The sequence below is a fragment of the Pelophylax lessonae genome (assembly GCF_965119305.1).
Source record: "Pelophylax lessonae genome assembly, chromosome: 5".
NCBI classification, from domain to species: Eukaryota; Metazoa; Chordata; class Amphibia; order Anura; family Ranidae; genus Pelophylax; species Pelophylax lessonae.
In genome coordinates, this window is record NC_138772.1 from 390,253,737 (window position 1) to 390,277,804 (window position 24,068).

Sequence of the window (24,068 nt, forward strand, 5' to 3'; positions counted from 1 at the left end):
GAAAAACAGACATAATGTATCTCTATGTAAATACGGATGTCATCGGATGATCATCCTCTGACATCCGTTTTTTGTCAGTTCAGTTCAGTTTTTTTGAACGGAGGAGAACCCTATTTTTTCTTCCTTTCAAAAAACGGAACTGAAGCAAAAACGGATGTCAGTGGTGTCATCCGCAGACATCCGTATTTACATAGAGATACATTATGTCCGTTTTTCATCCGCAAACGGATGGGATGAAAAACGGACATACGGACCGGATGACACAAGTGTCATCCGTGTCCGTTAAAAAAAAAAGGACCTGATCGGGCAAAAAAAAAGGAACGCCCGTGTGAAAGAGCCCTAAAGCTGGCCATACACTAGAATATTTTTGAATGAACATGCGTATGAAAACTCTCAGTACATTCGAAGACTTGATAAATGTCATTTGAAGATACTTCAAAATGTAATTTTACTTTTAACAATTAACTTTGGAATGAATGGGTTTTACTGAACAAAAACTACACACTGTTGAAAATGAATTTAAGAAAAATTTAGCATCCTTCTTTGACCGAACGTGGATCTGACCCCAGTAATATTTACAAAATCAAATGAACATTCTTAAACCTAAAGTAGCATTAAACCCAAGAGCAAACCTTTATTGCAGCTTACCAATTCTTAGATGTGATGGCTGCATTGGTTTTCTTTTTTAGGCTTTCTATCTTCTATTTTCATCTGGCGATCCCACCAGTAAGTCTGTTGATTTCCTAAAAAAACAAGCTCTCTTCTAGATGTACTGAATCCGTTTGCATGGATGATCAAGAACTTTTAACACACTGGCAGCGGTGATTACAATGATCAACTTTTATCTATCAATGTAAAACCTACAGGATATCCTAAAAGGGAAAACAGTTTGCTTTAACTGATTATAAAGTGTGAGCTGGATGTTTGGCTTCAATTTGTTAGTTTATTTAATTCTTGCTAGTACATATAAAACTCCACCCACTTACACACCCCCACCACCACCCATCCACAGCCACTCACACACAAACACACACGGACAATGCTGCGGTCCGCTGTGCCCCCTCTTTTCATTTATTCATAGTGGGGGCACTCTAAGGGGTTACTGGCAAGATTACCAGGCGAAAAGGGAGGGAAAAAAAACCCTTGCAACCACAGCTTCTTAGGATTGGTAAACTGCAATATTTTACATTTTTTGTTTTGGGTTTAATACCGCTTTAAAGATTTCAAATGAAATTCCATGAATGTATTGCCAGCTTTAGGGGAAAAAGTTTGACAAAAAATGGTGTGCTCTTGTTTTTACTTGGTAAAAGGTACTAGATATTCTTTTTTTTTGAGGGTGGCCAAGGCTGGGCAGTGTGCCTAGCGGTATGTGTGTTTAGGATAGTATTCCTATATAGACGAATGCCTGGGACGCAAGAAGTCTGTGTCCTAGGCATTTTCTTTTAGGTGCATAGGGACCCAGACGGAAATACCACTTAGTGTACCACCCAGCCCCATTCGCCCGCAGCAGCTGTCACATTCTGCATTTGATAGGCTGCCAGCAGCGGGGCTGGGCAGTGTGACTGTACCCTCCAGCTGAAGCTAAACATCAGGGCCTCATGTACCAGGGCTAAATTTCCAGTGTGCAAGAGGAATAACTAGAAATATACAATGAGTATACTTGCACATTACAACCAAAGAAATTGAAATTTATATGTGCATCCTAAGTTTTAAACTACTACCACATTTTATTTTAGCCAGGTATTGTGTGTATTGTTTGCTTATTTGTCCTGCGGAACAGGTTTTTTGGTTGTGTTCTGTTGGCGTGCTTGTATTGTTTAGCCCAGCATGTGCACGTCTGCAAGGTACAGCTCTTAGGTTGAAAGGCCTGGAAGTTTTAGCAATAGGTGGTGTCTGTGACACCTGTACCAAGACTATGAATGACTCCACGCCATCTGAACGAAACCTGATCTAGTAATTTTCTCTTTACAGAACTCAGACAAAGAGTGGTATAAAGAAGCTGCTGCAAAACAGCTCGACTATCAACAACTTGAAGACGACAAAGTCTCTCAGAAATCGGCATCCAGTAAACTTTCCAAATCCCCTCTAAAATCTGCGAAAAGGCCTAAAAACATGCAGGCTAAAGTCACCCTCCTGGATGGCTCTGAATATACCTGCGATGTAGAGGTAAGTTATATGTAGGTCATTATTACTGCTGCCTATTTTGGTTGGGCTAAAGTGACTCAATGAATTAGAGGGCATATGCACAGAAATTTTCTGTGCAGTGGAGCATTGCAGGCAAACATATGGTCTACTTCATCGTGTAAATGTCAACGCATTCAATGTTTGGAAACCTAAAATATATTTTAATTAAAGTATTTATATAGTGCAGACAATTTATGTAGCATTTCATATATATATATATAATATATATATATATAGCGTATTCAGTCCCAGCCCTCAAGGAGCTTCATGCACACATAAACCAGGGCCATTATAGACAGGGGCTGACAGGGGCCAATTTACCTATCTTTGGAGTGTGGGAGGAAACCCAGGCAGGCACATATAGAACATGCAAACTTCAGGCAGATATTTGATGTGACCACCCTTTGGCTTCAAACCAGCATTAATTCTTCCAGGTACACTTGCACACAGTTTATAAAGGAACTCTGGAGGTAGATTGTTTCAAACATCTTGGAGAACTAGCCACAGATCTTCTGTCTCTTCATGTCATCCCTGACAGACTGGATGATTTTGAGATCGGGGCTCTGTGGTGCCAAACCATCACTTTCAGGACTTCTTGTCCTTTACACTGAAGATAGTTCTTAATGACAAGCTGTATGTTTGGGGTCATTGCCCTGCTGCAGAATAAATTTGGGGTCAATCACATGCCTCTCTGATGGTATGGCATGATGGTTAAGCATCTGCCTGTATTTCTCAGCAGGACACCATTGATCATGACCAAATATTCAACACCATTTGCAGACCTGCAGCCTCAAACAAGGAACATTTACCATGTTCATTTGCATGCATGCATATACTGTACAAGTGCATACACTTATAATATAGACAACTTAGATCTGGAATTCAAAGTAGCTTAGGTGTAGATCTATGCTGTGTGATCATTACAGGATTCAGTAGCTCCAATACACCCCAATCCCTTTTACACAGAATTATTATATGGGGAGGGGGAGAATAATTTATTATTTCCTGGCATCCAGCCTTTGAAGCACTGCAGCCATGATCAGTGGATTGTTGGGTGCAATGCACAGGCTCTGCAGTATGGACCTTTGGTTACAGGGTTGCAGGTATGAGCAGTCTACTAGTGTGGTGGTCTATTTGTTGGCAGATCTCTGTGAATGAATGACACAGCAGTGCAGCCATGCACAGCTGTACAATTTCCACAAAGGTGAGAAGAACCTCATGATTTTTGTGGAGAAGGGGGGGGGGGGCAGGAGAGGGGATGCACTTGGCACGATCTTACATGTTACACCCTAAATTTGACTGTCATATCGTAAAAGAGGTTGGCCTTTAAAATGCAAAACTGGCAACCTCCACTCCCTAGAGTCCTTTTTTCAGCATGCTCATGTTTAATAAGATCAAACCCGTTTCACTCTTTCCTTACTCTTTCCCTCATTCTTAAAAAAAAACAAAACACATTTTCCCGGGGTTACAGGGTTTGTTTTAAATGATCTAAAGACATTTTTTTTTTTTTTTTTGTATTTTTGGGTAAGGAAGGGTTATCAAACTTGTCAAGTCTTTTTTTCTGTGTTTCTACTGTGGAGATTCAGCCTCTCCATGCAATTATTTGCCCCGCACTGTACTGCATTGCCATTCTTATTTTCAGTGCACACCACTGCAATGCAGTGGTGTGAACAGGCCACATAGGAGACAAGGCATGTTGCCTTGTCTTCTGGTTGAATTGCACTAGAATAGCCGCACAATGCAGTGCCACCGCACCTGGTGTGAATGGGCCCTAAGAGGATTGCTTTACCTTCTGATTTAACCATGGGACAGTAAGTGATAGGATATCTCTGCAAAAGGACGCAAATGGGGGGGGGGGGGTAAGATTTAACCCTTTCCTACTGTGTTAAAATGTAAGTTTTTAAAATCATTTTGGTTTAGATACACTTGAAGTTGAATTCTAAAAGCTTGCTAGAGGATACAGCTGAGTGCTTTTATACCATCATCTTTCTGTTTCTCTGCCAGCTCAGCCTTCCCTTTGACAGCAGTCAGCATGATGCATGTGGCGGCACGCCCTTTTCCCTGCTACATTGCAACTGGCAGTACCAGATGGCTGTATAATACAGTGTGCTGGCTGTATGTTAGGGATTTTACTATACCATTTTCCTCCTTGCAAATTACTTACAAGCCATGGGCTTTTTGCAGTAGCAGGATGACTCAGTGCACAATTATAAGGTATGAGCTGGCAGCTGAATGGATTAAAGGGAATTTATCACCTTCATTACCAGTTATGTTAAGTAGAGCATGTAAAGAAAATTATTGTAACGTGCTTAGGATGGGATGTAATAACTGATTCCAGTGTCATGTACTGTATATCTGTTTAAAGCATACCTGTACTAAGCAAGTGTGGAGGTGGTCCATGCCTGACTCCTGTCTAGGAAAAGCCAAATATCTGGCTTTCAATTTTTTTTTTAAAGGGTTCACAAGCAAAGAACAATATTATTGGTTGTGTTTTATTTTCCTTTCATCTTTTAAAGCCGATAATTTTTTTTTTTTTTCTGAGATACAGCACCATTCATTTTATTAATGTGTAATGCGTATCCCATAAAATATAGGATGTTACTTCTGTCAAAAACAAACACATTGAAAAATTGCCCTGGAGGAGTAAAACAAACTAGAAGGAACTAATAAACAGTCCATAAAAGTCCAACTGGATTCAGAAGGTAAAAATGGAAAATGGATGATTGGACGCAGCACCCTTCAGAGCGAAGCTAGGACTCTTTGAACATGTAATGAAAACACAGGAGGGTGCAGCAGTTGGATTACCCTATTTTTATTTAAAAAAACATGGTAAAACAGCAACTCGCTTTTCTGTGGATAAAAACTGGCATGTAGAAAACATCTATGGCTGGGTGGGGGGGGGTCCCCCATAGTTGGCGTGTATGTGTCTTTGTCCAGATGGTAGGAAGGCAGGAGCCGGGATAGCAGGAAGTGAGCAACCGAGATGTTAAACAGCATGGAATGCAAGATGGTGTCGGGCAGGAACTTATAGAATCATCCCTTTTGTGCCTCTTCACAGCTGTTGGATACTGTTGCCACCAGCTAATTTCCAGTGCTGAGTGTTAACTGCAGCCACTGCTACAGAAAACAGTTGTGCTACCGCCCCCTACCATTTTTAGGCAGGTGCAGTCTGTATTCTTCACTGCAGGTAGCAACCGACCGAAGTAACAATGCAGAAGGGGAATGAAGTTGTGACAAATTTGGTTCTTTTTTGACTTCCTGTTGTCACAAGGAGATAGCTGTCCGGTTGGATTCTGGCGCCCCATGTCACTTCAGTGGCCATCTTAGATCAGGCAGAGTCTATGTAAGACTTTGGCTGCTGGGTTTGGCATCTCTTATGTGAGTGGCTCCAAGCAGCCTCCCCTTTGGGTGGGGACCGGCCAGACCACATTCTGCTCCTCATAGTAGATGATGTCTGCATCTTTCAAGTTTACAGACTGCTGTTACAGTTTGTAAGTGGCTCCAGAGGATCATGCCTACCCGCTGGGCCTATTTGTTTTTGTGTTGGATCTTTCTACAATATATTGCTATTGTCTCACTTGGACTCTGTGTGTTTACTGCCTGCCATGCCATGCTGCACTCTGTTCACACCTTCATTATACCATTCAGGGAACTAACCCTACTACTTTCCTACAATGCATTACATTCTGTGACTGGGCAGGGGAGATCCTGCCATTCGACTGCTCCACTGCCCATTCGCAGATTGGGATGAACAGGGAGCATCTAAGTTGGGGTTCACTGTGCATTAAAATATGTTCCCAGAGTTTTTGTAAATCTTGACGAATAAGTTATATGTCCACCTTCACTCCCTTTATTTTTGTAGCTGGCCTAGTTTGACAGGACGCAATAGCTTCAAGCACCTTTACTGTATCGCTTCCAACCAACTTTGTCTCCCTGGCCGAGGCACTGCCATTTCCTCAAGGGGTGTCTTAATCCTGTCGGTGGAAATGATCTAGTTTAAAGCCGGTGTCCATAACTTAATTTGGCCGGGACATGTCAAGGCTGGACTTGGGACCCACGAGGAGTGAAACAAGACCAGTTAGGAGATCCTATGGTCAAAGGATCAATAGAAAAGGAGTTCAGACAAGCGGAGCTCTGCACACAAGCATCCTACTCCATGCTACGTCAAGCCGAGCCCATCATAGTTGTTTTAACATGCAGCTTAGTGTAGCTTGTAAAGGGCCTGATAACTTCAAAAGCAGTCTCAAAATTACTGATATGATGATAGATACAACTGTAACCAGATTCAGAGAACCCAGCAATATAGTTCCAGAACTCAACTCAGTGGTTCCTTGGAGTAACATTCAGAAGTGTGGGATAAAATATATATTTATATACTCGCCTTTATGGCTGTAGCATCAATCTGATGCTGCCACTATCCTCTGCCAGCTTTATGATTGACAACTGAGCAATCACATGCCGCTGATCAACCAGTTTTTGGTCTTTACTGGGCAGAGAGTCAGTGACTGTCATCACCGCTCTCTGCTCTACCCCTCTCGTGTTCACTGGAGTTTCAGGCTATAGAGGGAGGAGGAACGGCCGAACCAGCTGCTGGTCAGGCTTCTGGGTGGATCCCAACCTTTAAGTGAGGATCCTTCAACAGCCTGAACTGGCTCTGTGATGTCAACCAACAGCGGCCTTTAGCTCATTGTCCCCTGGTTCTGGGTAATAAGAGCGTAGAAAAAAATACACTCCTGTAACCCAAAAAAGAAGTATGGCCAAAAAACAAGCCAAACTCCATGTTTAATGTCCTTTTTAAATAGTTTGTTTGTGCCAAACTTACCTAAACAAACAATTTACTGTACTTACAGGTGCGCTCGCTGGGCCCACTGTATTACCGGTTTGTAGCCTCAGTTACATACAGTATAGAGCACTGTTCCTTCAGTGGAATAGGAATTCCCTTCTCACACTGAAACAAAATTGAGTTGGGCTCAGTACTGTTCAGCCATTCATGGGAAGCTTTGTATGTTATTTTGTTTTGTTATGAATCAATACAAAGCTTCCTCTGATTGGCCAAGGCAGGTGGATGACATCATGATCTCTGCCTCAGTCCATCAGAGGAAGCTTTGTATTCATTCATAGAATACAAAGCTTCCAGTGAATGGCTGAGCTGCACTCAGCCTGACTAAATTTTGTTCCAGCGTGGGAAGGGCTGGACCACAACGCTGCATACTGTAAGTAACTTAGCAGTTAATACAGCATGCCCAGCAAATGCATCTGTTAAGGCAGAAAATTGTTTGTTTGGGCCAGCTTGGCCCAAAGGAGCTATTTAAAGGGACATTGAATTTAGAGTTAGGCTAATGATGAACTGAGAAGGAACAAGGAAATGGTGAGACAGACACAGCATGTAAATCCTATAAGGGGGTATAGCATTAGCACCTGCTAAAATGTATTGCTATTTTTTGCCTGCCTAAAATAAAGCTTTCATGAAAAATTACCTTGCTTCTATCTTTTAGTCCTCTTCCGCCTATTTAAATAAATAGCTGAAACATTTAGTCAGCTTTCTTGTGAGATCCTGGGAGGGCTGACCACCTCAAATCTTGTGAGAATGGGCTTTTGCACAGTGCAGGAAATCATGAGTTTGCAAAACGTGTACAACCCTCCCCTTTTGTATCCAAAATGGGGAAAAAAGTATTGTCTTTAGTTCTACTTTATTATTTTTTTTTTTTTTTAGGGTAACACACTTTAGAGATATTGTTTCCTCATAGAAGGGTAAACCACACAGTGCTGGTGCTGTCTAACCTGCCCCTCTGGAAACTGTAAAAAACCTGGCTAATCTTGCCACTTCTGTGTCCCCCTCTCTGGCCTGACCATAGTAATCATGGCTGCTGAGCCCTGACTACCATGGTCTGCCTGCGTGCCTCAATCATCCGCTGTGTCTCCTCTCTGCTTTCCCCCATCCTATAACCCCTCCTCTCCCTGCCTACCCACTGCTGTTAATAAAAAAGTAAAATGTCACTGCCAGACCCTCTTTTAAGCTCCCATCCTGCACTGTATAAGTGTTTGTAAGAGATTAGGCCTATAAATACCTTTTTTGTGAAGTAGCTTCAGGCAGGTCACGTGACTCCCAGCTGCTGTAATACCAGCTCTGCGATCATGCGACTCCCAAGTGACGTCAGCGGGAGAGCTTGGCTCCTCCTGCTGTAGCCCTGGATTGTAGTAGCAGAGCGGCCAGGAGTCATGTGACCAGCCTGAAGATATTTCACAAAAAAGGTATTTAGAGGCTTTGTTTCTTACAAACACTTATACAGTGCAGGACTGGCAGCAAGGCATAATTTAAGGTTACAAACCCTTTACCTGCTCATTTACTATGGGGTTGATTTACTAAAACCGAAGAGTGCAAAATCTGGTGCAGCTCTGCATAGAAACCAATGCGCTTCCATGTTTTTGTTTTTTGTCAAAGCTTAATTGAACAAGCTAAAGTTAGAAGCTGATTGGCTACCATGCATAGCTGCACCAGATTACTTGATCCTCTTCTTTTGAAGACTGCTCTGTGCTTCTTGACCTGTCCATGCAGCCTCTGCTTTTCAGTGACATCCTTTGATGTCATAAAACCCAATGCAGAGTTCATAGTCCTGCAATGGATGTGAGGAGCAGTGGGGAGCGCTGTTTGCTGGAAGAGTGGAGGATTAGGAAATGAGTAAGTGATTTTCACATTTCCCAGACAGAAACGCAGTTAACCCTTGCAGTGCAGGCAGCCCCACTGCAAGGGAATTTTCTGGCATTCAGATATAACAAAATACTTTTAATTGTATATTTATCAGACCAAAAGGGAGCATATAGAAGAGATTCATTGTTAGGACTTACTTTAAAAACATACATATAATCACTGCCCTGCTGTCTGACTTCAGTACTTCGAGTTACTGATCTGGAACAAGCATACAGATTAGAAAAATTATATTGCAGTCATAACTCTTAATCTGAATGCTGGTTCCAGGTCAGTGATTTAGAAAGTATTAAAGCCATAAGATCAGCATGACAGGAAGGCTCCCTCAGTGCATTTTTTCTTTTAACTGATGTCAGTTACTTTTGTATTTTCGTGGTGCTCTATTATGATGCATTGACATTTATAAGCATATTTTGCTCCATATTGTGTTAGGATGCACACATTCTGTTCTAGTTTACTGAATCAAACTGATGCTTATTAGCCATTCCAGCCATGATGAGTCATTCGAACATGACCTCATTCCTGAGGCTTCTGTTCTCTTCTCTGTGCTGCATGCCTCCTTCCCACAAATGTTTTGCAGCCGGGCTTAAACCTGGAATTCACATGTGACAAAATATTACCAATTGCTTTGTTTTTACAAAATTAAATGGTCCAACATGTTCTATTAAAAACCCCAGCCAGTGTTCTTACTGGGTAATTTAAATTTGACATTTCTCTTTTGTTCTCATTTTCTTTCATCATCTGTATGCACTCAGTGACTTTACTTGGAATTAACTGAACTACGCTAAGGCAAATAATCCCACGTTCATATCCAGTGTCTCTAGTTGTGACCAGATAAGACCGCTATATTTAGCAATCATAATTGCTGTATTGTGTTTGCAGAGCAATCTCCCCATCACCAAATGTTAGCAACGTTATATAACAGCCATTGCCTGTATTGGGAACTACATTAATGCTTTTCTTTTCATGTTTGATCTCACTAGGAAAAAAAAAGCCAGCAGTAATCTAAAAATAAATAAACCGGGCCTGTTAAACCCTTTTAAGAAGATTGTTGACCTAGTGCTGCTTTTGGATGCAAATCAAATCGCTGGTTGTTTCTGAAGTGCAGCACAGACTAAATGGGATGGTGTTCTGCAGTGACCTGATTTTAGCTGCGTGTGATGATTATCATTAGTGTTTGCTCACTCCCTAACAGGTGCTCTCAGAATCGCAGGTAATGTTGTGAAATGTTCTGTAAAGTGAATTAAGCCGCTTGTCGGGCAGCGCCGCAGCGGTCCCCTAATAATGCCTTTCCCAAACACGTTTCATCATTTTACACATTATTCATCATTTTGTTTTTGGCTGAGTGGTACAGCATCCTTTTTGCTAACCAGCCCTACACCTGCTATACCTATAGTTACATGCAAAGAATATGCAAAACTTTACATGGAAATGGCTTAATATGTGGAAAATGAAATCTGGAGCATACATTGAAAGGGACTGAATATTCACTCTGTAGAGTACTGTATATCCAGCCAGCTGATGAATTATGTTTGTAGTTGAACTTAATACATTAATACATTTTTAAGCAGGACTCCAGGCAGATAGAAGACCTACATTAACTACATGTAGCTCTGTATTCATTAAAAGAGATATGTTTTTTTTTTTTTCTTTTAGATTCATAATTACCTAGGTAGATGCAGCATTGGTCTGATGCTGCATCTGTCCCCCAGCACCTCTAACACTGAGAACCAAGCAATCCAACACCGCCTATCACTTGGTTCTCACAGCTCCCCGAGCAGAGAGCTGCTGTGGAGGGGGCAGGAGCGGATGGCTTAGGCTCTCAGTTGCTCGCTGAGAGGCTAAGCTGGGTGCCGATCCAGGCATGTGGGCGGATCCCAACTCCATGGTCCTGATGATGCCCAAGCCTCCACCGACTCTGTGATGTCAGTAGAGAGTGGACTTCAGCCCGTTCTCTGCTGAAAATGGTTCACAGGAGTGCAAAATGAACTGCACTCCTGTGAACCACAGGAAAAGTACAGTCAAACAATCTTTGGCTGCACTTCTCTAATACACCCACGTGGCACCCCTCTTGGGTGCTTTCGTCAGTATGCAGCTTCCTCCAGTCTGGAACCAGGTATTTATAACTAAATATTGCACCCAAGATTACACTAGCTTAGGTGCAAACTATAACTGACTTTATTGTAAACTCACACAGAATATATGCCACCCAAAATCAGGTAAGAGCCGATCATATTATGCAAACTGTAAACAGTCAGATGATTAACATAGCTGAGGATCAGCCGACCTAAACCGTAAGCTAATCACACAACTAGCCACCTAGACAAGCCTAGGTGACTCAGTGCCCACCCAGACCGTTTGGCACCAGTTTCACAGTAAGAAGACCTAAGGCTGTCCAAATCTCTAAAAGGATTAGCTGACAGACAGAAACAATAGGTGACTTAACCAAACAATGGGAATTCACACCCAGGAGGCACACAATGGGGAAATAATGCCACGAGAGACAGATGCCTTAGTGAATGGATTAGAGCAGGAGACCCCAGCATCAGGGTGTTTTGAGCTGATTTTATTTACATCTGCTTTGAGTCTCACAGATTAGGAGGGGGTGAAGCAGTCATTGCGGATTTGGGCACAAAGGCCCCAAATCTGTATCCAGGTCCTAGGTTCTCAAAGTCTTTGTGTTTTGGGGAGACATGGACCCGTATCCAAAACAAGACCACTCCAAGGGTCCCCAGGCACACCCCCCCCCAAGAATAAAGCCCCTCTCCCCCATAGTCAGTAGGCAAGAGGCTACCCTGCAGTCCCCTTCAAAAGCCCCTGTCCTGGTGGAGTCTGTCGCATACTGTGACTTTGTCTACCTGATGCAGTCCCCAGTACAGAACAGCTCAGGGAGGGAGAAGCAGCACAAGCTGCCATTCAACTGTGCTGCAATGCAATAAGTGTAATGAAAGAACGGAGTGACAGAGATGGGGTTTCAGAGCTACAGCATGGATAACTCAGGTCTCCTCCGCTGCCATGAGGACATTTTCAGTGAGTGTGGAAAAATACCTGTTGGTCTTGCCAGAATTGTAGTGCCCTTCTTGTGAGCTGAAGTAAGAGCTTTACACTGCTTAAAAAGCTGTAAACGACTGATTCCCCGCTCCCACATAATGGAGATGGAGGTAGAGAGGAAGACCATAGCTTCATCCATAAATATACAGTGAATAAGCAATGTCACCCAAGGACAGGAGGTTTGATGCTGGCAGGATCAACAGAGGAAATTAAAAAAGAAAAAAGTCTGAAAACGATAAATTGGTAAGCTGCAATACCTTAAATGTTTGTATGTGGGCTCAAAAAAACAAAACAAAACATTTTCTCCAACACACAAAAAACAAAAAAGTGGAACTTGGGTCTTTTACTGTTGAGCTGCACCCTATATAATTTTTAGTTTGTGGTAAAGCTTTGGTTGGGCTTTTAAAATTGCAGCCAAGTTGGTCCTTAAAACTGGTTCTTGGGGAGTGGCAGAGGAAGCGGATGTGAGCAGGCGGCTCCATGGGCTCGCACGGTACCGCTGTTATCCTGTAACCACTGATATACCACTACCAGGGATGCCCGACCATTAGGCGGACTACCGCACGCCACACTGTGGGTGGCGGGAGCTCCCAGTCATCAACGGACATTGGTGGCTGCTTTGGGACTGTTGCTGTATGATAACACGCCGGGTGTCGGGAGCTATCAGCTGGGAGCGGCCAGCAGACTACTGTTAGTGTCTGTGTGTGTGTGTGATCATCATGAGCAGGAGGTGAGAGCGATCCCTGGATCCCCGGAGCCGGCCCCGGAACAGGAGTTGTTCCAGTGGGAGGATTAACCACTCTGCCTTGTGGTTAACGCTGACTACTAAGAGTTGTGAGTCGGTGACAGCTTGAAGGAGTGTGGCAAAGTGCATGGTGGAGAGCAATAAGAGTGCCTTCTCAGTGACTGGAGTAGGTTGGAAACCCATAAAAAAGCAAGTAGTAACTGTGTGTAATTGTGCATAATAATAGCTCAAAAAAAGAAAAAGCAGGCGAAAGCATTACAGGGAGTTGGATGACCCTCATCAATTACATCAAGATGGCATTGGCGCTGACAAAGCTTCTCAATTACAATCCCAGCATGTGTCCAGGAACAGTGCCAGAGAGGATGTGGGTAAGCAGGGGCTGCCAATAGGCACTGCACCTAGTTCTAGATCCAGGGACACACAGGACAGTTCACAGGAGAGTATGCAGGGGAACTCTTCCAATAGATCAGAGGTCCCAGGAGGTTCGGACTTCGAACATAGCTCCAGTTTCATCCACAGATCAAAATGGCAACACTGTGTTTGTGGGGCCTATGATGGGTGATCAAGAGGAAGGGGGAATTCAGCTCCCAGGAAAATCAAACCTGCAGAAAAATGTCGCAGTATCTTTATCAATATCTGAGCCTACACGGAGAGATGTCTTTGACTGTACAAGCATGTAACAATTCACTAATATCGTTAACAAATCAGCTGTTGGAAATAAAAGGGGACATTACTGTGATGAGGCAGGAGACCCCAAAAATTTGGGAACCTACTATGGCAGTGGAGGGTAGAATCGGTGAGGTGGAATATACCCTGCCCTATCTAAAAAAGGACTTCTAGCAGTTGCAAGTCCAAATAAAGGATCAAGGGCGGAGACTAGAAAATAGGGAATATATTCAAAGGAGTAACCATGTTTGTATTTTCGGCCTCCCTGAGCTGGAGGAAGGTCAATTTCCAGTTGTCTTTTTTGAAAAATGGCTAATAGACATATTGGGGTAGGAAGGCTTCTCAAGATTGTTTACTATTGAGCGGGCCCACCGAATATCCAGCTGTTTACCTGCAACAGGAACTCCGCCTAGGCCAGTTAGTCTAACGTTACTGAATTACAGGGACTGAGACCTTATTTTATCAAAGGTATGCCAACGGGGTAATCTTGAGTATAATGGCAATAGTTTCCTTTTTTCAAAATTTTTCAGAAATTTTACAGAAACAGCGTGCAGAATTTGTGAAGCGCAGATTAGGTCACTGCAAATAACATACTCCATGTTATAGCCAGCTAAGCTGCTCATTGTGGATGGAGATATTATTCAGTTTTTTGATACCCCAGAAGCAGCTAATGTATGGCTGGAAAAAAGATTTAAAAATAGTGTTTAAAATGTGTATTCATATAGGGTGGAGAGAGAAAGGGGGGTCTCTTTATATCAGTACTGGTACATTAATCTATCACTATTATGCATACCTTGAATTGACCCCATCTCCCCCCTTTCTTCATGGTGGGAGGAAGTTCTAGAATTTAGGTAAAGGGAAAAATATTTTTCTGTGTGTGTGTGTGTATATATATATATATATATATAGTGTATATATGTATGTATGTATATGTGTGTGTATGTGTATGTATATATATTATATATATATATATATATATAGATATATGTGTGTGTAATATATAGGGTGGGGAGGGGGGTATGGGAGGGAGCGGAGAGAGGGGGTCTTGTATATTAGTACTGTATACTTTAATTTTTATTATCTTCTATGTTCCCCCCCCCCCCCCTTTTTTTTCTTCTCTCTCTATCCTCTCATAGGAAGAGGTGTTGGGCTTTTCTTGAAAATAGAACTAAAAATATTTATGAATATGGTTGTTTTCTCCTGCTTTTATTTGGTACTAGCGTACTTCCAGTATTATGAAGTTTGCCACTAGAAGATCCCCTGGTATGTGTCCCATGTGGACAGGGGTTATGTGAGTTGGAAACTCTAATGCTTAAGGAGAGTTTCCAACACGTTTGTGAGTTTTCATGTACAGGGAAATGGGGGTGTGTGGAGTGCCCTTTTTCCTTTTTTTTTTATTTTATTTTTTTTTTTTTTCTTTCAGTTTCCCTCCTTTTCCTCTTAGGACTGGGGTATTTGCAATATTCATCATTCTAAGAATTGCATATGGATAATCTATTGTTGTGGGAAGTTTATGGGATATGCTGTGCAATGTCAAAAGGCTGGCTTGTGTGAAGTCATTGGGTTAGGGTAGGGAGGAATGACCGGAAGTAAAATTAAGATGAAATCATGAAATGTAAAAGGTTTGGGGGATAGGGGGTAAAAAAAAAAGCAGTTTTTGAAACATTAGAATTTTATAAACCAGCAATTGTATTTTTGCAGGAAACCCACTTGGAGCGAGATGATATAACACTCTGACACATCCATATTTCCGTTTCAATTTCATTCTACTTATTCTACATATACTTTGGGTGTGAGCGTGCTGATCTCTTGCTCTGAGCTGTTTCTAACAAACAGTTTTAAAGACTCTGAGGGATGTTCTATTATGTTATGTACATTGAATGATAAAAGTTTTTTTGCTGGTAAATGTATATATACCCCTTACACTGATGAAGTGTTGAAAAGTGTTTATAAAAAGATGGTACAATGGCTGGCTATACTGACAATATTAATGGGAGACTTTTTACAATATACTTAAGGAGATGGATGATAGATTTAATAGCTAAAAAAATTAAAGGGAAAGTTAAAGAAAACAAGGTTTGCTAGCTATATACAGGAGATTGGGTTGATGCATCTATGGAGGTTAACACATCCACTGTTAAAGGAATATCCATGCTGATCAAGTACATATGGATCTTTATCAAGATCAGATCTGGCTTCGGGAAATTATTTTTTTTACCATGGGTAGGTTCTATTCAGTAGGGTTCTAGGGGACTTTCAGATCACTCTCCTTAAGGCTTAACAATAGAGAAACGGGGACATGTATTGTCTTTACCCTGGAAAGCTAATCCTCAGTGGTTGTTCTTAATGCCGGAGGGGGGTGCAATTAAACAACTTCTATTAGAATTCTTTAAATATAACAAAGGTACAACTTCACCGTTGGTGTTATGGGATTCTATGAAAGCTTATTTGCGGGAAATATTTAAGAAAATTTCTAAGTTTAGGGCTCATCAAGGCAACGTGAGGAGGAAGTAATGAAGATAGTGAAACGGGCAGAGCAGGATTTCATTACGGACCCCACTGAAGATAGCTGATTTAGCCTGGCGGGAGGCTCAGAAAATATACAGAACCCTATAACTAAAGCAGAGAATACAAGATTTTTTCAAAGTCAAAAACATTATGAAACTGGAACAGATAGGACACATGCTGGCGGTGATGGCTAGGGCTCATCAAGGTCCTATAGCTGTCACAGCAGTTAAAGATGCAAGTGGGGTGGTAGTGTGTGATACAAGTAATATTAAGGGTATATTTGTTGATTTTTACACCTCACTTTGAGTCCAAGCTGTCTGAGGCAACAAGTCAAATTATAGTTTTTAGGTAAACCTACTATTTCAAAACTTAAACCAACAGATAGAGAACTTTTAGAAAACCCTTTTATCCCTAGAAGAATTAAAACAAGCAGTATCACAGATGTGTACTAATAAAGCCCCTGGACCAGATGGACTGCTTGTTGCAATCTATAAAAAATATGGTCAGATATTACTACCTGAACTTCTGGAAGCACTAAATGCGGCTTATAGAGTGCAAAAACTTCCTGAATCAATGAAGGAAGCAACAATAATAGAAATCCCAAATCGGGGTAAAGACCCATTAATGCCGGAATCATACCGACCTATCTCCTTCCTTACATCCAATGTTAAGATTTTTTAGAGTACTTGCAAATAGACTGTTGCAATATATTAATACATTAATTCATGAAGATCAAACGGGCTTTATTCCATCAAGAGTATCAACAAATATCTGTAGACTGTTTATAAATAAGCAATTACCTACGAATAACCTAGGTACAAGAGCTATACTAGCTTGGACGCCCATAAAGCATTTGATATGGTAAAGTGGGAATACTTATGGGCTGTACTTACTGTTTTTGGTATTGGCCCGGTTTATTTAACATGGTTAAGAATGTTCTATAAAGAACCCAAAGCAAGGCTAAAAATTAACAATACCCTATCACCCAATTTTATACTGTCCAGAGGAACTAGACAGGACTGCCCTCTATCCCCACTTCTGTTTGCCATGGCTATAAAGCCTTTGGCTCTTGTCATTAGGCAAACACCTGGAATTATTGGGTTTTGTCATGCTGGTAGAGAGGATGAAATACCCAGGCAATGCGCTTTTCTGTCTGGGAGATAAGTCAGGTTCATTAACAGAACTTATGAAGCTTGTTTCTACATTCGGGTTATTTTCTGGTTTTAGGATTAATTGGGAGAAATCGATATTGTTACCACTGGATGAACTGAAAACACCTCTACCAGATCTAGCATCTCGAATTCAAATTAAACATACAGTAAAATATTTGAGAGTAGAAGTATCTCGTAATGTGAAGGATTACATAGATTTATATCTCAAGTCACTATTAGTCAAATTTACAGATATGTTGGAACTGGTGTAAACTCCCACTGACAGTGATTGGTAAAGCCAATCTCATTAAAATGATATGGACCCACAATTACTATATATACTACATAATTCTCCCATATGGATCACATTGTTTTGGTTTAGGAAAATAGATTCTCTTTTTCGAGAACTTATGTGGCAGAAAAAGCGGCCTCGTATTAAACTGTCCACATTAATGCTTGCTAAAGATGCAGGAGGATTTGCTATCCATCATGCTAAAAATTATTTTTTAGCTTTGCAACTACATCATTTTGTTGAATGGACGGAAATGACAGACACGGACCCAATACAGGATACTATCCGTCTATGGCGATTTATCCATTAATAGCTCTACTAGAGACAAGAAACCTACTATGGGATAAGGGTTTTTTAACAGGAAAGTTATTTGATAAAACTTGGCGGGAAAGGAATAGTATCACAAAGGGCTATATGTACCCCGCTGTGGAATAACTCTAGTTATGTAGAATTACAGAAACTGGAGGGGTCTGAATTTTGGAAGACTAGTGGGGTGTGGTATTTATCCCAGTTATTTCATAATGATGTGTTAAAAACTTTTTCACAACTGAGAATTGAATATGGGATTCCAAAACAAAGATTCTTTCGATGTCTTCAGCTTAGACATGCTATACAGGCTAAAGCCCGTTCCCAGGTATTGGAACTAAATATATCTACAATAATCTTGCTGTTGTCTAAAACTGATCTTAAGAAGGATCTAATATCGCAATTATATCAGGTACTTTATAATTGGCTTCAAGAATCAGTGAATATTCCATCAAGAATACAGTGGGCACGGGATCTAGGGCCTGTATCAGATGATCAATGGAATGCGCTCTTATCAGCATTGCCTATGGTCTCCTTATACCCCACACAAAAATTAATAACTATTTATTATACATAGGTCTTATCATACACCAGAGAAGTTATTTAAGCGGTGGCGTAGAGATTCACCCTTATGTCCTAGGCCCAATCAGGGATCAGCCAATTTATTACATATGTTGCAGAGAAGCCCCAAACTCCATCGTTATTGGCAAGGGGTTATTTCTACAATAATTTTGTTTTTAAAACAGAGCTGCCACTAGAGACTGGAATATGTCTTCTGAGTATGATTGATTAAATGAAGACACTGGAGAATACCCTTGTCCCGTTAGTGTGGAGTCTTTTTCAGACTCGCAATCTCCTAGCACAAAACTGTCTGTCATGATGATATCCTCCAACAGTAGAGGGATGGAAAACACAAATAAAGAAGATTATACTTAAAGAAAAGTATATATTTCTACATAGAGGTTGCCCAAGGAAAATGAAAAAAAGAGGTGGCTTGACAGTTATGATTTAGCAAATACCTCTGCCAATTAGAGGGGATAATGGATTGGAGGAATAGAATGGAAGTAGGAGGGCAAAGGGGGTGTGGGGTGGGTGATTTTTTTATTTATTTTTTTGTTCTCTCTCTCCCTCTCTTGTTTTCCCAGAATATTTGTTTATTATCGTGTATTAATACATGGATTGTATGCATGTTTGTAGTGATTGTGAACAAAATTAACAATAAAAAAAGATATTTAAAAACAGGTTCAGGTTCACAGCTATTTCTATAGTGTTGGTTACTGTTTTGGGGCTGATTTTGTTGTAGCTGTCCACAAACGGAGTGATGGTTTCTTAGGGTCTGTGTTGGTAACACTTCTTATAACTGTGTCTTATACCAACCTTCTATTCCTGCCATGGTGACTTAAAGTAGAATTCCCGCCTAACACGAACTGTTCAAAAATGTCCCCCTTCCTCAACCTAAACTGCCTAAACTGTGTTCAAAAGATGTGTATATTTACCTTTTTGCAGTCTGCTCTGGTCCGGTACACTGTCAGTGATGAGTGGTGGCTTCAGAGGAGAGGAGGGAGTGCTTGACAAAGGCTAAGAGCTCTGGGAGCCGTGACATCACTCGTAGGCTCCCATGTACCAGCCTTTGTTGGTGCTCCTTCCTCTCCCCTGCAGCCTCCGCTCACTGACACAGGGGAGGCAGAGCTGCAGCACTTCTAACTGAACCGGATCAGTAAGTATGCACATCTTTTTTTTAAACAGCATAGGTTACATATGGAGGGAGGGAACATTTTGAATTTTATAGAAGTGGCATTGTGTTGCCATCCTATTCTGTAAATGCCAGATGTCTGGTTGTCATGCCGATGCCCTGCCTTCAATACCTTAAGTCACTGTTGCAGCACAAGTATGGAAATTAGGTGTTTTCACTTTCCTCTTACTCTTCTGATATACATTCTTGTTAGTGACTTAAAAAATATTAGTTGAAAAACTATATAGCTAGGCAACTAGTATTTTCCCTTGAGCTTCTCCCTGGAAAAATATACTTAATGATAGACCTGTCATATTAAAAGCAGGTTTTTATCCCTGCATACCACTTCAGATATTTACTGGTGCCAAAACCTAGTGTAATACTATTCAAATTGCCACTGCTGTGTAGAATTTCAACTTTCCCTATTTGTCCCTTAGTGTAATAGTAGCCTCACTGACCAATTAGGAAGCTTTAAAGGTGGCAGACTGAATCTGAACTACTTGTAATTAAGTAAAAATATACATGTTGGGAGGGGGGCTAAAAATTCTAATCAATGAAAGATTTTATCTGTTATCTACATATTGTGGATAACCACATGCATTTTGTGTGTAATAAAATTGCATTTTAAAATCAAAACATTACTGCCTAGACCAGTGGTCTCCAAGCTGTGGCCCAGGGGCCAGATATGGCCCTTTGCTTGCCTTTATCCAGCCCTTGCGGCACTATTCCTCTCACTTACAGGAGACACTATTCTGCCCACTGACTGACAAATGTGATTGTTTGCTCCCACTAATGCCAGGAAAATTTCCACCACCGTTGGCTACAGTTCTGCCCCCCTAAAGTCTGAAATACAATAACCTGGCTCTTTGTTTAGAATGTTTGGAGACCCCTGACCTAGACTGTAGGATAAATATTGTAAGCGGTGTGGTGAAAAATCTGATTATCTGCTGTATATTAGTGGCAAAAGAATACCTGCTTTGCAACTTGGCCTAATTTTTGGATGGTATAGGGAAGGGTTAAAAAACTTAGGCCAGTTTGTTTTTGTTGTCATTGTTCTGATGGGGGTATATTCCCATCAATGTCTGTCCTGTAAACTTAAAATATCTACTAAACTTGGAAATTTCCCTCTTTGACAGTTAACAGGTCAGTTACCCCTTTTGGGAGACTGATTTATTACAGGTAATTATAAAATGTCTACAGTATATGCAGCACTTTACATATTGTACAATGACGCCAATTTTTGTCCTCGAGGAGCTTACAATCTAAGGTTCCTACCTCAGATGCATACATGCACATATTAGGGCCAGTTTAGATAAGAGAAAACCTACTAGCATGTCTTTGGAGTGTGGGAGCAAACCTGACTATCCAAACTGCGAACCAGAGTACCTAAACTGAGGACACTAGTGCTGCAAAGCTGAAATGCTAACCACTAAAGCCAGCCATAGATTGTTTGAATCTTAGCCGGTTTAGCAGGAACCAGCTGAGATTCGACCCATGTATGGGCAGACTGAATATACCAGAGTTGATTGATCAACTTGGGTACAACCAGCCTGCCAGGTTTTTCATGCGATTATTGCTAGCGGCGGTTACAGCCACTGTCAATAATCACTGTGCTCTCCCAGCAGTGACGGCTTTCCCCTTCCCCTCACTAGGAGAACACAATGGCTTAGTGGAATGGAATTGAGCAAAGAAAATTGCTCCGTCTATGACCAGCTTTAGCCACTAAGCTGCCCCAGATTGCTCTCCACTTCCTGTCCTGTGCATACCTGCAAAATTTTGATTTCCCATTGCTATTTGTTTTGGTGCCAGTGGTCATCGGGACAAATGAAAAGAGTGAACCTCCTCAGCAGAGACAGAGTTTAAAACACCTAACATAAGGTTCTTATCTACTCTACCCAAAACTAGAAATAAAAAAGTTTTGGCTGTGTCAGTACTTTCTACATGTTTTGCAGTTATGGTAGAATCTAGCTGTAATGTTTGACTTGGGAGTGCAAATTAGACATTTTCACAAAGTTCCTATTTGGGTTTGGTGCAGGATAGTTAAAGAAATGGAGGGGTTTCCTGTTGTATGTGATCAGTTTCCAGCTTTTATTTTCCATTGTTGGTTAGAAAGCAAAAATGTTTGTTTGCTGTGGATGGTGGTCCTCTTCTTTTTCAAGTAGCTCCTGTAGCTTTTGGAGCATCAGGCGTTTAGCTACAGGCTGCTGAGCACTCATAGTTGAAAAGTTTGAACTGAAATACATGGGATTTTGTTAGTTGAGCATTTTGTATCTTCGAGCTATAAAACACTCTGGTGTGGCCAGGGCCTTAAGCCGGGTATAATGTGCGAAATGTTGGGCGACATCAGCCGGTTAAAAAAAAAAAACGGCCAACATACGGTCTTTGTGTATGTTGGTCTGTCCGACAGAAGCCGGCCAATCAGCTGCTTTCTGTTGGACGTGCATGCTGGAAAACGGGCAGGCAACTGATTCCCAATCAGCGTTCTCAGCCAATGGAGGAGAGAGCTTATTGGAGTGTTCTGGAGGGTGGGTGGGGGAGAGGCCTCCACCTGTCAGAACACAACAGCTCGAAATAAACTGTAGTTGGTACCAGGCTTTATACTCCAAATACAAGGTTTAGTCTTCCAATTAGTAAATCACTTTTAACCGCTTGCCGCCCGCCCGCCGTCATATGACGGCGGAGCGACCATTATCCTGGGCCTTTAAGCAGGGCAGGCGCGCGATCGCGTGCGCTCCGCCCTGCACTGCCGGTGTCGGGGTGTCCCCGGGACACCCCCCGTCACCGGCAGGGGGGAAACAGCCAATGGGCGTGGCTGTTTCCCACGTGATCGGCTGTGTTCCAATGACACAGCCGATCACAATGAAGGCGCCCACAAGATGACCGCGCATGCGCGATCGGGAGCGCGCAGCGCGGTCATGTCGGTGCCACTGTGTTCCGTAGGAACACAGCTGTCACCGGCGGTAGTAAACAGTCACTGACAGTGACTGTTTACTATGTGATCGGCTGTGAATCCATTCCCAGCCGATCACAAAATGTAAATAAAGAGCAGTAACTGACTGTTACTAGCTCTTCTCTCCTCATACAGCTTCTAGTGTGAGGAGAGCAGAGCTAGAAACAGTGAGTTACTGCTCTGTACACCTGTGAAAAGTAAAAGCACAGAAATAAATGTCCCCACACAGTCCTCAGCCCCCCCCCCAATGTCACCTGTCACCCAACAGTCACCTCATCAGTGCCCATAAATTGACACCCATAACGTTGACATGTGAGCGCAGCGATCGCGGGCAGAATCACCGCGATTCTGCCCGCGATCCGGAAATCATTGCAAATCGCGGGACGCCTGTGCGTTGCCCGTGATTAGCAATAGCACCCCAAACGCTGTGCGATGTTGCGGCCATTTCCACCTGCCGAATTGCGGTAACATCGCGCAAACAACGCATGACGCCCAAAAAAGGTACAAGCGTTTCTTTGGGGCGTCATGCGTTGTTTGCGCAATGTTACCACGATTCGGCAGGCGGAAATCGCAGCAACATCGCACAGCGTTTGGGGTGCTATTGCAAATCACGGGCAATGCACAGGCGCCCCGCAATTTGCAATGATTTCTGGATCACGGGCAGAATCGCAGTGAACGTAGCCTTAAGTTCACCGGTCACCAGAGACTGCCATCAGTACCGCCGTGCACCATCGCCCGTCACCTGTCACCCATCAGTGACCATCGCCCGTCACCGGTCACCCCATCAGTCATCGTCACCTGTCACCCCATCAGTCATCGTCGCCTGTCACCCCATCAGTCATTGTCGCCTGTCACCCCATCAGTCATTGTCGCCTGTCACCCCATCAGTCATTGTCGCCTGTCACCCCATCAGTCATTGTCGCCTGTCACCCCATCAGTCATTGTCGCCTGTCACCCCATCAGTCATTGTCGCCTGTCACCCCATCAGTCATTGTCGCCTGTCACCCCATCAGTCATTGTCGCCTGTCACCCCATCAGTCATTGTCGCCTGTCACCCCATCAGTCATTGTCGCCTGTCACCCCATCAGTCATTGTCGCCTGTCACCCCATCAGTCATTGTCGCCTGTCACCCCATCAGTCATTGTCGCCTGTCACCCCATCAGTCATTGTCGCCTGTCACCCCATCAGTCATTGTCGCCTGTCACCCCATCAGTCATTGTCGCCTGTCACCCCATCAGTCATTGTCGCCTGTCACCCCATCAGTCATTGTCGCCTGTCACCCCATCAGTCATTGTCGCCTGTCACCCCATCAGTCATTGTCGCCTGTCACCCCATCAGTCATTGTCGCCTGTCACCCCATCAGTCATTGTCGCCTGTCACCCCATCAGTCATTGTCGCCTGTCACCCCATCAGTCATTGTCGCCTGTCACCCCATCAGTCATTGTCGCCTGTCACCCCATCAGTCATTGTCGCCTGTCACCCCATCAGTCATTGTCGCCTGTCACCCCATCAGTCATTGTCGCCTGTCACCCCATCAGTCATTGTCGCCTGTCACCCCATCAGTCATTGTCGCCTGTCACCCCATCAGTCATTGTCGCCTGTCACCCCATCAGTCATTGTCGCCTGTCACCCCATCAGTCATTGTCGCCTGTCACCCCATCAGTCATTGTCGCCTGTCACCCCATCAGTCATCGTCACCTGTTTGCCATATGCATGCAATCCCTTACTGACCGCCTAACGACTATATGCGTCGGCCATTAAAAGCTAAATACCCGGG

General features: G+C 42.6%; 1 protein-coding gene across 13 annotated transcripts in view; it reads left to right on the forward strand.

The window, feature by feature from the left end:
- EPB41L3 (erythrocyte membrane protein band 4.1 like 3) overlaps positions 1–24,068 on the forward strand; it is a 294,466-nt gene that overhangs the window by 104,231 nt on the left and 166,167 nt on the right. For all 13 annotated transcript variants that reach the window (XM_082259291.1, XM_082259293.1, XM_082259290.1 and 10 more), the window contains exon 3: positions 1,972–2,166. In XM_082259291.1, coding sequence (XP_082115417.1) covers positions 1,972–2,166 — 195 coding nt within the window. The remainder of the gene's footprint in view (positions 1–1,971; positions 2,167–24,068) is intronic.